The sequence below is a fragment of the Hipposideros armiger genome, unplaced genomic scaffold (genome assembly GCF_001890085.2).
Source record: "Hipposideros armiger isolate ML-2016 unplaced genomic scaffold, ASM189008v1 scaffold_283, whole genome shotgun sequence".
Lineage (NCBI taxonomy): Eukaryota > Metazoa > Chordata > Mammalia > Chiroptera > Hipposideridae > Hipposideros > Hipposideros armiger.
In genome coordinates this window covers 2,390,098-2,405,175 of record NW_017731633.1, presented here as the reverse complement: position 1 = coordinate 2,405,175, position 15,078 = coordinate 2,390,098, and the positions used below count along the sequence as shown (strand labels likewise).

At 51.4% G+C, this 15,078-nt stretch overlaps 1 protein-coding gene across 1 annotated transcript; it reads left to right on the top strand.

Moving 5' to 3' along the window:
* Positions 1-8,732: 8,732 nt before the first annotated feature.
* Positions 8,733-13,070, top strand: KLK14 (kallikrein related peptidase 14). Its single transcript, XM_019658219.1, has 7 exons — positions 8,733-8,855; positions 8,944-9,005; positions 9,753-9,924; positions 11,586-11,839; positions 12,018-12,154; positions 12,625-12,769; positions 13,014-13,070. Exons 1-7 carry the CDS (start codon positions 8,830-8,832, stop codon positions 13,040-13,042), a joined length of 825 nt encoding a protein of 274 aa, XP_019513764.1. The 5' UTR covers positions 8,733-8,829; the 3' UTR covers positions 13,043-13,070.
* Positions 13,071-15,078: the final 2,008 nt, after the last annotated feature.

The window sequence follows — 15,078 nt, the reverse complement described above, 5'->3', positions numbered from 1 at the left end:
CTATGTTCAACCACTTTTACCCTTTTCTACCTCTCCCCACTCCCCTTTCCCTCTGGTAACCATTATACTGTTATCTATGTCTTTGAGTTTTTGTTTGTTTATTTGTCTTGTTTGTTTGTTGCTTTCAATTTTATATCCTACATGAGTGAAATCATATAGTTCCTGATTTCCATCTTATGTCATTTAGCATATTCCATATAGTCAGAAATGGCAGTATTTCACCTTTTCTAATGGCTGAGTAGTATTCCCTGGGGGCTCTGCTTTCTCTTCCCACCGCCTCCCTGGTTGTCCTGGTGCAAGCCAGCCTCCAAGGTTGAGAGACAGTCTGGCAGAAATCTTAAGGCCCCATATGAACACTGGAAACCTCCCTTGACCCCCAGACCCCCATGTTCATTCATTCCCCAAATATTTTTTGAGCACTTAGTTTGTGACACCAGTGAACAAAGCAAACATTTGCCCTCATGGGAGAGGCCCTCCAAAAAAGGAAAACAATAAGTAGAACCTATAGTGTATCAGATGATGATAAATCGGGGGATAGAAGCATGCCACATGTTAAAGTAGGTGTAGTATAAACCCTGACAGTTGGGTTTTCTCTTTTCTAAAATGTAAGTGCCTGACTTAAGCTTTGATTGCCGAGTCATCCACTTCACAGAGGGCTATCTGGAGTAAACACATGGCTAGCCACAGGACTACACAAAGCCAGCCTGGCCCCTCGTGTTAGAGATCTTGGTTGATTTCGGTAACTGACCATTCGGGCCGCTTGTTCTCTCTCTATGTCTGTCTCTCCCTGTGACCTTACTGTGTGCTCCAGGTGTGCTGTGTAATTTCTAGGGCTTATAAGTAATAAACCTTTTCTTTTTTTTTTCAAAGTTTCCCTGTGGTTATTGCCGAGGGTGTCTTGTAATCATAATAAGAACCCCAAGGGTCGGTCCAGCCACAACATTGGTTATTGATAGGCTGAGACCGGCACAGGACAGCAGGGTGGATAGGGAAGGCCTCCAGGAGAAGGTGACATCTGGGCAAACACCTATACAAGGTGAGGCCGTGAGCTCTGAAGATTTGTGGGAAGGGCGTTGCTGGCTGAGGAACAGCAAGTGCAAACTGAGGCAGAGGAGTGATGGGGGGTGGTGAGTGGAGGAGAGAGGGACCAGATTGTACAGGCTCAGCTTTGGTTCTCAAACAGGAGCCATGGAGGCTTTTGAGCAGTGGAGCGGTCATCCCTTCATTCATGAAACAAACATTTGCTGGTGCCTCCCAGGAGCCAGGCCCAGCCCTCAGTGGGCTCCAGGGAGAAGCCAACACTGAGGCAGTGGTATGGGATGGAATGGCTTGGGACAGATATGAGGGCTATTTAAGAAGCACTCACCAAGGGTTGGAAATCCCACTATGTTCCAGGTGTGTTTTGTAGGCATAAAAGTTCCCACGTGAACCCACATACAAGGAGAAGTCTCTCCTAAACAGACTGAATGGAAATAAAGATGTTTGCCACTCGGGCGGATGGTCATGGTAAACACTGGAGAGTCTTGCTTAGGGCGAAAGTCACAGTCAACACGGAGAGCTGCGAGTCACCAGGAACCGGGGCTTTTGCTGAGGCCTATGGCCTTGGTGAACTCAGCCCCTACATAAACTCCAGCAATCCTTTATTCCTACTGAATGTGGCAGTGGGTCTGTGAATGGACTAAGGCTCATGAGGCAAAATCCCCTTGCTCTGGGATACCATCCCCTGGAGTGGGAAGCACCCTTCCCTACGGGTTTGGAGCCACATCTCAGAAAGACGGGCACCCCCACTTTCCCCTCAAGCACTCTCCCAGGGCTGGGCAGTTGGAGGTTACTGCCAGGTCTGGAAAGGTAAAGGCGTAGGGTGCAGAGATTCTGGAGAGAGGGCTCCACCATCATGTCACTCATCCACCTGTTTTTGTAGAGCCCCTGCCACATGCAGAGATTCAGCAGTGAACACAAGGTCCCTGCCCTCAAGAAGCCTCAGTTCTAGTAGATAGTCATTTCTTTGTTCCATGAACGTTTACTGAGCACCTACTGTGCACCAGGGCATGGAAGCGGATGACGTGTGCATAATCCTTGCCCTGTCAGAGTTGACTCCAGTTGTGGGAGACAGACTACACATAAAGTAAATAAAACTTGAGGGACATGTGGTGATAAGCGCCATAGAGAAACATAGCAGCAAGCAAGGAAGCTAACACATAAAGCAATTATAGATTGAAATAAGGCACAGACAGGAAACCACCCAAAGGGGCCGAGATTGAAACTGGAGGGAGAGTCTGCCCTAGAGAAGGTGATCAGGAGGTGAGATGTGAAGGGTGATCTGGGCAGAGTGCTGGGGAGAATGTCCCAGGCACGGTGCACAGCAATGACAAAGGCCCTGACGTGGGAAGGCACCTGCCATGTGAAGAAAACTGAAGAAGTCCAGGGGGCTGAGGCACAGTGCACGATGGAGTGATGACATTGGAGAGCTGGACATAAGCCATACAGTGAGTGCCCTGGAGGTATTTAGGTTTTATTATAATTGCAGCGGGAAATCATGGTTGGATTTTAAGCAGGTTTTAACACGATACTGTTCTGTTTTAAGGACACATTGGCTGCCAAATGGAGAATGGGGTGGGAGGCGGGGTGGGAGGGGTGGGAGCAGGCGTAGAATGTGGAAGCATCCAATTTGGATGCTATTGCACCTGTCCAGGTAAGGTGACAGGTAAGGGTGGCTTGGATAAGGTGGGGCAAGAGGAGATAAGGGAGTGGATTCGCCATCTGTTTTGGAGGTAAGGTCTTGTCAAAGTGGGAGGTGGGAGAGAGGGAGGGGTCAAGGACCACTCTCAGCTTTTGACCAGAGCAACGGGGGAGAGTGGGAGTACGTTGTCATTTGGTAACAAGGGGGAGACTCAAGGAGAAGGTGTGGGAGACCATAAAGCCTAAAAAAATAATAATAACAAGTGGGAGATATTAGAGATGGAGGGAGGTGAGGCAGAGATGTTTGTTGGCTGTTGACTTGGCATCAAGGATGCCCAGGTGTGCAGACAGATGCTGCCTGTCACGTAGCAGACACAGGTGCTGACTCAGAGACATCTGAGAGATCACCAAGAGGGAGTTTGGGTAATCAAAGAGACACATGAGATCAGCAACAGAGACAGATGGGCTGGGGTTCGAATCCCAGCTCCACCAGTAGCTCACCGTGTGACATGGGGCAACTGACCTCATTTCCCTGTTTCCTCATCTGTAGAACAGGGGTGATTGTGTGCATCTCACAGGGCTAATGGGGAAATTCAGCCTCCATCATGGCAGACAGGAGGTATTATACTAGAAAAATTGTCCAGCAAGAGCTGCCAGAATATAGATGAAGGTCTGTTTGCTCACCCCACAAACGTGGTACACACATTCTCGCGCTGAGCTATTCCAGGGTTGGGGATCAAGCAGAGAACCCCTTGCTTTCTGTAACTTGTCATGGTGTTTCACAGCCAGATGATCCGGGTTCCAACCCGGACTACGCCACTCGCCACTCGCACACGTGACTTCTGCCTGAGCCCCGGTTTCCTCACCTGTATCGTGGCACTAATGAGAGTCTCTAACCTCATAAAACTGTTGTGAGGATTAAATGTGATCATGTACGTACAGTCCTTGGCAACTTGCCTGGGCTTTACATTTTTATTTCCATTATAAGTGGAGATAGACAGGCATTCCCTGACACAGGGAGTCAGGAGCCCTGGGGAGAGGACCCCCTGGTGTGGCAGCCCCCTGACCTCCACAGGGCTGGAGACCACCTCTCCCACCACCCATTCCCACGGTCACACCCCGGCCCCATCCGGAAGGGCCCCACCTCTGAAACCACAAAATCCCACATCCCACTCCCTGACCACAGCCTCCCGTGCTTCCAGAGCTGTGGGTGGCTCTGCCATACCTGTTCTTCCACCTGAAAGACACCCTGACCCTCCTCAGACAGCGTCCCCACCAAGCCCCTTCTGTCTTCCTTCACCCCCACAGTCCACCCCTTTAGCACCACCCCCATCCCTGCTCCCTTGTCTCAACAGCTCCCCGAGCTCTCCCATCATCATGCAGCCGGATACGTGCCTGCTCTTCGCTGGAGAAAAGGAAGCCAAAACAAAGTCAGCCAACTGCTCAGATGGCACCGCTTTAAATTCCTGATGGCCAACTTCGCCGAGGCACATTCTCTGCAGTCAGTCACCTCCCCAACCCCACCTGTCCAGGTGTTCCTTGAGATGAGCTGGCCTCTGGTCTTCCCAGAGGAAACAGAAGCCACCTGAGGGGACTCCCTCCACTTCCTGCCACCTGACCCACACCCCACTTGTGACCTCACCCGCCCTTTCCTTCTTCCTTCCTGGAACAATGGAAGAGGCGTCTGCGGGGCTAATGTCTGGGGCTAATCCCACCAGTGGGGCTGTTGCACCATCTGCCCCCTTTGTTCTTGGGCATCTGGCTTCCTGTGCTTGTTAGCTCTCGGCAGGGGTTCAATTCGTGGTGCCACCACTTAGCGTTGTGTAACCTTGGGCGGGCGACTTCACTTCCTCCTCTGTACATTGAGGATAATAAGACTACCTTTCTCACGGGGACCAGGGGAAAGGTTCAGTGAGTTAATTTAGAAAATATGCATTAAAACAGCGTTGGACACATAAATCAGTGCTCAAATGCAACTGACTTGTCAAACTGCTTCCAGAGACAATAGACGATTCAGACAGTGGAATGGAGGTTCAGAATGTCCTGGAGTTTGTATGCTTCTTCCTGCACCCACCAGCTGGATGACCTTGGATAAGCCACTTCTGCTCTCTCAGCTTCAGTTTCTTAGTCTATAAAATGGATACAAGATAGCACCTATCTCATGGAGTCCAGACTTTCCATGACCTCAATTTCCTTATTTCCTTCTGCCCCAACCACACTGGCCTCCCCTCAGGTCCCCAGACACATCAAACCTCCCCCCACCCCAGGGCCTTTGCACTTGCTGCTCCCTCTGTCTGGGACAGTCTTCCCCCAGAGATCCCCGCGACTTACTCCCCAACCACCTTTAGGTCGTGGCTCAAAGGTCACCTCAGTCAGGATTTCCCTAACCCTATCCTCCTCCCCGCTTTCTTATTACTTTTCATAGCAATCATGACTTGTAATGTTATATATTGTATTTATTTAACTTTCTCTCTCTTGGTTGCCTCTCTTTCCAAAATGTAAGCATCAGTGGACAGGGATTTCTGTGTATTTGGTTCATTGCTATATCTCCAGTGATTCGAACCGTAACTGGTACATAGCAGGTGCTCAGTAAATATTTGTTGAGTGAAGGAAGGTAGGTAGGAGAGAGACCGAGGGAGGGAGAGAGGAAGGGATGGAGGGAAAGAAGAAGGAACCCACCAAAAGAGCTTGCAAACAAAATGTGGCCCATCCATAAAATGGAATATAACTCAGCCTTCAAAAGGAAGGGAATTCTGACATATGCTACAACATGGATGAACCTTGAAGACATTATGCTAAGTGAAGCCAAACACAGAAGGCCACATATTGTATGATTCCACTTATGTGAGGCACCTAGAGTCATCAAATTCGTAGAGACAAGACAGAACAGTGCTTACCAGGAAGAGGGAGTCAGCGTTTAAAGGCAACAGAGTTTCAGTTAGGCGAAGATGAAAAAGTTTTGGAGGTAGATGGTGGTAATGGCTGCACAACAGTGTGAGTACACTTAGTGCCACTGAACTGCACACTTAAAAATGGTTAAAACAATAAATTGTATGTTATGCATATTTTACAATAAAAAAGCAAATTAATTTTTTAAAGATTTTAACAGACCAGCTGTGTCTGATCCCCATGCCACATCCTCCTTAAGAAGCTACCTCAACTTCCCCAAACCACCCTCTCCTGATTTCCTTCTAGCACTTACATCACTCCTTCTCAGCCCCCCGAAACTCCAGGGTAGCCTTCCCACCCCCTAAACTGGGGGCTTTTCTTGGGGTCCCAGGCAGACACCCCTGGTCTTCTCACTCTGTACAGTCTCCCCAGGCAGACTCCACAAGCTCTGGCTTCTGTGCCATCTGTGCTAGCAACACCTCACTGCTGTCCCTATGCAGACAGCTCTCCTAAGCTCTAGACTTAGGTCTCCAGTGGAGGAGACCCTAAGGGCTCTTCTCGTCCCTGCTCAGACTCACCATCGGGCCTGTGCTTTTCCTGGCCTCTTCTCCCTCCAGCACTCTGACCTTTGTCACCATCCTCCTGTCCTAAGGTCTCTACTCAAAGTCACTCACCGACCTCCCTCCCACCCTCACCACGCTCCAACCATCCCCCTGGCGAACTCCTACTGACCCACAGGCCCCAACTTAGATAGCCCACACTTTTCCCACTCCTGAGGCTCCATCAGGCCCTTGGACATCCCCCATCAGGGCACACATCACACCAGACTGTGAGCTCCTTGAAGGCAAGGACTATGGCCGTATGTTCATTCATTCATTCATTCATTCATTCATTCACTTGTCATCAGATATTTATGGAACACCCATGTCATGGCAAACAACACTGTACTAAGCTGGCGAGTGGAGTGGGGAGCAGAGTTCGGTCTGGCGGGAAGGGGTTGAGTAAGCTGAGAGTGTCACTGAGGGGGCTTGAAGGCTGGAATGTGCAGCGATAAGGCCGTTGCTGAGCCTTACATGTGGCTGCATCCCCAGCCTTCTTCTCGGCTCCCGTGGGCTCATGGGGCCTTCTGGGTGAGCACAGTGCTCTTTTTTAGGAAGACGGAGGCCTCGTGTTTACTGAGGCCTTCCAGCTCAGTGGAGGGCCCCCATTGGAGCTTTCTGCTCAAAGGGGCAGGGGACTTGTGTTTACCAGGAGATTGTGTTTTGTTGTCAACTCTTTATTCTGAAATTGTTATAGAGTCAGCGGGTTCTCAGGGAGTTGCACAAGATGCACACAGAGGCCCGCGTACCCTTCACCCAGCAGCTCTGATGGTGACGTCTAGTTAACTGTGGTCCAACGTCAGACCCAGGAAATCGATGAGGCTACATGCTGTTAGGTAGACTAGACCACAGGTCTTATTATGAGTCCATTGCTTACATACATCTGTTTGCCTCTCTGTGTGTGTGTGTGTGTGTGTGTTTCTATGTAATTTTATCCCATGCGTAGATCTGTGTAAGACACAGAAATGATCTCTCATCACAGCCCCCTCAAGACGTCCACCTCTTTGTACTCAGAGAATTCTTTCTGTACAAAGGGGGTTCTGGGGTTTAGCATAGCATCTCGCCCTTCTGGGTCACCAAGGTCTGAGACAAGGCCTTCAGCTCAAAGCAGCCAGGCTCCTCAGCACAGCCAGCTCACAGGAAGCAGAAAAGCACAGGGGCCAGGTGGGCATTTGGACTCAGAGGCACGGAGTGAGTCCCCAAGTGCAGAAAGGCCAGGCAGACAGGGGAGGAAAGTGGCTTGGGAACCAGCCCTGGGCCAGCGAGGCAGGGAGAGTGCAGCCTCCTGAGTCACTGCGTGGTGGTCCTGGGAGGGGCTGCTCAGGCCAGAGACAAATTGTAGTCATTAGGGAGTTTAAGAGGCTGGGGGAGGGGCTGAGGGCACAGGCACTGCCCCAAGTTAGAATGGGTCCCCCAAACCCAGGGCCCCGCCTTGGACTTCCTGGAACCCTTCCCCATCTCACCACTCTGTCTCTCCTGTTCTCTCTGCATCCCTATCCCCCCTCTTAGGATCTAGGCCCCTCCCTCTTTAGGTCCCTGTCCTCCTCTCTCTGGGTACCTGACCCCCTCTCTCTCCCGACCCCTCTGCAAATCCTGCGTTGGGAAGACCCGTTCTCTCCTGCTGGGCCCCTGCTCCCCTACCCTTCAGGAATGTGAGGACCCCAAAATGACAAAGCAGGGGAGACAGGGCTGCCCAGGACCAGGTACCTCCTGCTGGTTCCCCGTCCTCACCCTTGCCTCTCTCTTTCCCTGCTGCTGTCACCTTCTGTCTCTGCCTCTCGCATTCATGTCCCCATCACCTGGCTTGCAGCTGCCGCTCCCTTGTCTCCCCACTTTCATCTGCCTTGTCCTAGTCTTCCTCCTCCTCTCTCGTCCATTGTATCCCCCTTTCCTTCCTTCAGTCATTATTGCTATTATTCTGCCTGTGTATGTTCGGGGTAGGGGGACACTTTTGCCTCCTTTCTCTATCTTTTTCTTTGTGTCTGTTTCTCTTCTGTCTTCAACGTCTTCCCTGTGTTTCCACTCTTCTCTCTGCTTTTTCACATTCATCCCTTCATGAATCTCTCTGTGCCTCCCGCCCCTGTCTTGTCTTTTTCCACCTGCCTCCTCTGTCCCCCATCTCTCTGCTCTACCTTTCACACTTCTCTCTGGGCTTGTATTTCTCTCACCCTTTCACTGTCTCTCCACCTTCATATGTAACTGCTCTCGCATTTCCAGCCTCTGTTTGTGCTTCTGTCCCTCCCTCTCTCAGCCCCTCCCAGCACCTTCCGCTGAGCCCCTGCCACCCCATCCACCCTGCCCTGGGGTCCCCCTCCTTGGATCCCTCCCAGATTATAACAGCTTCCTGGCTGACGGGTTCTCATTAACGACCGTGGCTGCTTCTCTGGCCAGAGACGGGAGGGAGGAGATAGTACCAGGGAGTCTTGGACTGGGAACTCAGCAATTAAAAAAAATGTCAGAAGGGCGGGAGGGTGGGGGGGCAGGGCCAGCTGCCCAAACCAGGGATAAAAAGCCTCCACAGAGTGACAGGAAAGTAAGACACCAACCCCACTTTCTCCACACAGGAAGACATCAGGCCGGACCTGAGCCTTTCTCAGCATCCTCCCTCCAGCCACCAAGGACCTCCAGGCCCTCCCTTTGGCCTCCACTCTGTCCTGTATCCATGTCTCTAAGGGTCTCCATGTCTATGTGAGAAGCTCTCACTGTCTCTGTCCCTTGACCCCTGGGTCTCTCACAACCTCCTTCTTCCGTCTCACTTTCTCTCTGTCTTTGCCAGAACCCGATCCCCAGTCCCCAGAATGTTCCTCCTGCTAACAGCACTTCAGATCCTGGCTGTAGGTAAGACAGCAGTGGGGTCTGGGGTAGGAAGTCCCATGGAGGTACTGAGGGGAGATGGGGGAGGGCCCTGGGGACTCAGGGTGCTCATGGCTGGCCTGGAGAAGGAGTGGGGGGTCGTTTGGGATCATGGCTGAGGAATGTGCTGGAGGGGGCACTAAGTGATGACTGACAGAGATATTAGGAGATGGCGAGGGTCATATGAAACAGGAGCGTCTCAGAGTGCGTCTCAATTGTGTCAAGAAAGAGCTAATACAGGAAAGACGGCATGTTGTCAGAAATGGTGGAAGGGTGGTGGGGTGGTGATGTGGTGGTGGGCTCCTGGCAAGCGTGTGGCCTGGAGGGTGGAGTGAGTATGGGGTGACATAGTGGATCCTGGGGGCGCACATTGAGTGGCAAGTTCAGGGACGGGACAGGGAGCTCCTTGTTGGAGAAGGACTAATCGGGGGAAATAGGACTTATGATGAAAAGTGATGATGGAAAGTATTTGTGAGAGAGTGAAGTCAAGGGCAGAAGACATAGCAAGACCCTGGGTCAAAATGGAGGGGGGTCGGTAACGCCTGATTGTGTTGGGGCAGTAATGGGGGAAATGTTGCGCATATCATTTTGGGTGGGGCAGATACAGGTGGTGGTTCAAGGGTTAAGTAAAGAAAAGGGGGGGGGGTTGTGGGTCCTGGACATCCTAGAATGCTGGGGGGTGGAGAGCTTTTGTTCATCTGTTTTCCTCACCCCACCCCTGCCTGCTCCTAGCCGTGGCACAGAGCCAAAGGGATGAGAACAAGATAATTGGTGGCTATACATGCATCCAGCATTCCCAGCCATGGCAGGTAGCCCTGCTGGCAGGTCCGACGCGGCGTTTCCTGTGTGGAGGGGCCCTGCTGTCAGACCAGTGGGTCATCACTGCCGCTCACTGCGCCCGCCTGTGAGTGATCCCCTTCCCTAGTCTTATGCTAAGTGAATTCCCGTCTGGAGCCCCATAATTCAGCTGAGAGCCTGGACCCTTGTACAAAACCCAAAGTAGTAGCTGGGTCCTGGTTTGGTGTCTAGATAAGAGCCTACAACCACAGACACAGCTCAGAATATGAATGCAACCATAAATCGTGAATTCGGTTTAGATCCTGAAAGCAGGTTGACAGTTTAGAACCCGTAGCCAGCCTAGAGACCCACACAGAACCTAGAACCTAAAGGAATAATTTGGACATCCACCCAGAAGCCAAGCTCCATTAAGAGACTAAGATTAGGAGCCCTTTCCACATTGGTGGTTGAATTTGGGGCACAGCATACTTTCAGAAACTCAGGACCCCTCTCAGAACACTGCCTAGAATCCAGAGTCTGGTTCAGAACCTACAGTCCAGCCAGAAATCCAGAACCCCACATACAAGTGGAACACACCGTTTAGTATGTAGGGTAGACTCAGAACCTGGAGCCCATTCTAGATCCCATATTTAGTTCAGAGTCTAGTCTACACCACCTCTTTGAGCATCCTAGAACCCAGGCTTCAACCCAGTGTCTAAATCTCAGAATGCAGACCATAATCTGAAGGCCCATATAGAATTCAAGCCCCTCCAAGCTTCTAAACCTAAACCTAGAGCCCAAACTACAGACAAGAGCTCACCCAGTGCCTATACACCAGATCTAATGCCATACACTGAATTTCAATTTAGAAGATAGAACCTAGAACTCAGCCTAGAGTCTAGATATGAAACCCAGAATGCAAACCAGGATCTAGAAACTTGGATCTAGAAGCTCCATCTAGAAGCTGGAGCCCAGCTTGAGGTCAAGGGCTCAGATCAGAGTCTGGAACCGAGACCAGACTAACCTGTAACCTACTCTGAAATACAACCAAGCCTAGAATCAAGAACTTAAACCAATTTTTAGAACCCTAAGCCTAAGTGGAATACAGACCTCAAACCATTGTCTAAAACCCAGGTCATAAACCAGAACTTAAGCAAGAACCCAGAACTCAACCTAGAAACTGAAGCTCTTATCGGTGTCCGACATCCATAGCTCAGGTTGTAATCAATTACTCAATACAGCATCTTCAGCCTACCTGAAAATTAAAAGCTCAAATCAATATCTGGAACCCAGACTCGAGCCATGATGCAAAGCTCAAAAGAGAACCCTCAGCCTACCCTAAAACTGAAAGCTCACACCAGTATCTAGAAAGTGTGCCACAATCCAGACTCAATCTAGAACCCAGATCCTAGCTTAGTGTCCAAAGTTCAAAATGTCTAGAACCCAGAGGCGAGGCTAGAACCGAGATAGAGCCTCCCTGGACCCTATCCAGAAGATCAATTCTGATTTAGAACCATAGCCCAGAGTCTCAGAACACAGAGCACAGAACCCGGCACTGGCTAAGAACTCCCAACCATCACCCTATACCCAAGCCAGAAACCTGAACACAGCTCCTGAGAGGAGGGGGCGGATAGTGGGACTGGGCCAAGAGAGAGTGTCCAGGCCACGGGAAAGGGCACAGGAGGCTAGCAAATGCGCAGCCTGCAGTTAGAGGGACCTGGCCGGAGGATGGGGAACGGTCTCCACGTCAGATGGTGAGCAGCACTACTCTTGGGGGTCATGGGCCAGGATCCTGTGGGCAGCCCTGGGCAAGCACAACCTGAGGAGGCGGGAGGCCACCGAGCAGGTGCTGCGCGTGGTTCGCCAGGTGCCACACCCCCAGTACAACTCTCGGACCCACAATAATGACCTGATGTTGCTGCGGCTGGAGCGGCCTGCTCGGCTGGGGAGTGCGGTGAGGCCCATCACTGTGGCCCAGGCCTGCGCCAGCCCAGGGACTCCCTGCCGTGTGTCGGGCTGGGGCACCATATCCAGCCCCATCGGTGAGGACTCCTACATCCTGAAAAGGAAGAGGCTGGGGGCCTGGGTTCCTGGGTCTGAGGGCGGAGGGGGGGCTGGGGGCCTGGGCTCCTGGGTCTGAAGGAGGAGGGGCTGGGTCCCCACATTCCTGGGTCCTGTTGGAGGGTAGATCCCAGTCATGACCCCTCAGTGTCACCCCAGTCAGGTACCCCAACTCTCTGCAATGTGTGAACATCAGCATCACCTCTGATCAGCAATGTCGGAATGCCTATTCTGGAGCCGTCACTGATGGCATGGTCTGTGCAGGGGTCCCCCAAGGCGGAAGGGACTCTTGTCAGGTGAGGCCCAGGGTGAGAGCAGAAGAAGGGGGGTTGTTTGGAGCTGAGACTTAGGTGCAAAAGGATGTTAGGAGCATAAAAGCCAGCAGGGGTCCCCCAGAGATGGGAGAGATTGTAATAGCTAGGCTGCCTCCTATATGTAAGCCCTTGTAATGGACCTAACTCCTCTGTGCCTCAGTTTCTTCATCTGTCAAGTGGAGGTAGCACCTCTTAGAGCAGTTGGTGGAATTAGATGAGACACACACAGTTTTCTAAAGACAGAGTTAAGACAAAGAGGGGCCCAGTGAGATCCAGAGATAGCAAGACCCAAGGAAGAGGGAAGGAAGTGACTCCAACCACGGGGCTCATACATGCAGAGTCCCCACCGGGGTCTCAGCCCATGCCCTGCCCCATCGCCACCTCTCAGCTTTTCCACACCCATGGCTCTGGCCATCTGTCCATGGGTGTCTCTATTTGTCTCCCCCCCTCAGGGAGACTCTGGAGGACCCCTGGTGTGCAGAGGACAGCTCCAGGGCCTCGTGTCATGGGGGATGGAACGCTGTGCTCTGCCTGGCTACCCCGGAGTCTACACCAACCTGTGCAAGTACCGCGACTGGATCCTGCAAACCATACAGTGTAAATGATCGCCAGTGTGACAGAACATCGCTGCCCACACATTTCCCCAGACCTGCTCTCTCCACTCAAGGCCCAGGGGGCCGGGCCCCCAGCCCCTCCTCCCTCAGACCCAGGAGTCCAGGTCCCCAGCCCCCCTCCCTCAGACCCAGGAGTCCAGACCCCCAGCATCCTGATCCCGACCCCTGGCTCAGAACTCCCCTCTCCCAGAGCAGTTCCTTCAGGTGTTCTCTCCCTACCCCCACAGCATCAGCACCATTATTCAAGACCCCTTAGGCACAGAGGACAGGAGCACGGAGGTACTGAATGGGCAACATATTCCAAAGAAGACAATTTTCAACATTCCTAGTGTCTCCAAAAGCCAGATACATAATAATAAAAATTGAATAATCCTATAGTCCATTCATCTGTTCATTTAATTCATCCAACAGACAGGCACACAGTGGCTCTGTTGTACCCAGCGAGGAGCCATGTCTGACAATGGCAAAATGGACGCGTGTTCCCTGGAGGTTTGCCTCCCCCACCCGCTGTATTTGGTGTGGAGAAGGAGGCCCCCCCAGCCTTGCAATGTGACCCTGAGCAGGTCCGCCCCTTCCAGGCCTGCTGTCCAGGTCCTGTGAGCAAGGACCGCTGAGGTCCAGGGCAGGGAGGGCAAAGATGTACCTTGTTTCCTGGAAAACCGTATGCAAATGGAGAAGTCCTCTTTGTCCTAATCAGATCTCAGGTGAGGAGAGTTAAGTTACTCACAAGTAACTGGAGTTCAAGTCCTGGCAGAACCCTGCTGTGATTATGCTTCCTTTCCACCTGTCATCCCTGGCCTTGGTCTCCTCCCTGCCTACAGGCACTGACACAAATGGCCTCAAATGCCATGCCTCCTTGGAAAATGTGTATTGTCACATTGTGTGGCTTCTAATTACACTAAACCATTGTGTTACGAATCTCATTCTTTTTCTTACTTCCATTCATCAACCACGATTTTATTGGGCACTTACTCTGCACCAGGCATTGGCAATATTTACCAGGCACCTACTATGAGCCACACATTGGCCTGTTTGTTGGGCACCCACTATGTGCCAGGCATTGTGCTAGGTGCTGGAGGTGGAGCTGTGAGCCAGCCAGACAAAACTAAATGCTTCCCCTCACAGAGCTTACATTCTAGCAGGAGGTGACAGACAAAAAACAATAAACAGAATTTAAAAGTAGAGTCCCTATGCGTAAAAAGGTCAATAAACTTGGGCTGGGCAGCAGGCCCAGTGTGTGTGGCAGAGCCAGTTCATACCAGCTCAAAAGAGCCTACTGGCAAATTTTCAGGAATTCTGAGAGCTGGTTGCTAAACATAGCCATTATTAAGTATTAAATTACATGAACTTACAATTAAACAAGGTATATTAACTACAAAGTCAATGAGCACTCAAAACTCAATTCCTAATTATTTTTTACTAATCTCCACACCTTGAAGTTATTTGTGTCTATTGCTTTATATCTGTAGTTGTGGGCTTCTGAGCATTTCTTTCCACTCTGTGTCCAGTGATAAGTTGGTATCAGCCCACGTGGGCGTATTTACATCACAGATATTGGCAAATGCTACAGATCAGGAGTTTTTGCTTTTGTTTGTTTTTTCCTCTGAGAGTTGTTGTTAATCAGTGCACTACCAGACAGGTCTGCCTGGAAACAACCTGAGGATCTTGGTGTCTGTCTTCTAGTTCTTTGCTTGGGTGCTGCAGAGTCCAGGTAGAGTAAAATGCTATGTGGCCTCACAAGTATCCATTTGCTGTGTCGTGGGGGGCAGCACAAGATCAGAGCGTTCTGAGGACATAGGTCTGGGACTTGCATGCTGACAGCAGCTCAAAACATTTCTGGGAAATGGACACTGCACCTTTTGTCAAGGGATAGAGACACACTGCGGCTCTCCTATGTGGCAGCCGTACAAGCTCTGGGGGGAAAGGAAAGAAAAGCAGCTGTGTACTTAGGTAGCTTCAGGCCCCCAGGGAGATGAAGATACAGCCCATGCTGTAATTCTTGGCCTGCATCCTTCTGTAAAGCTAAGTAAAAGTAGTTTAAAGATTATGTTAATCTGGGCCAGCCGAGTGGCGCATTGGTTAAGAACTGGCTTGGGACGCCAGAGGGCTCCCGTTCGGATCCCACGTATGAGGGCCAGTGACACTGCCCTCTGCAGCTAAGATGCTGAACAACAGCTCAACCTGGAGCTGGGCTGCCATGAGTCGCCGGCGACAGCATAGGCTGCAGCCCCTGTGGCAGTGGGTTGCCATGGGCTACCGTGTGTAGCCAGCAGCCAGTGTGAGCAGCCAGCA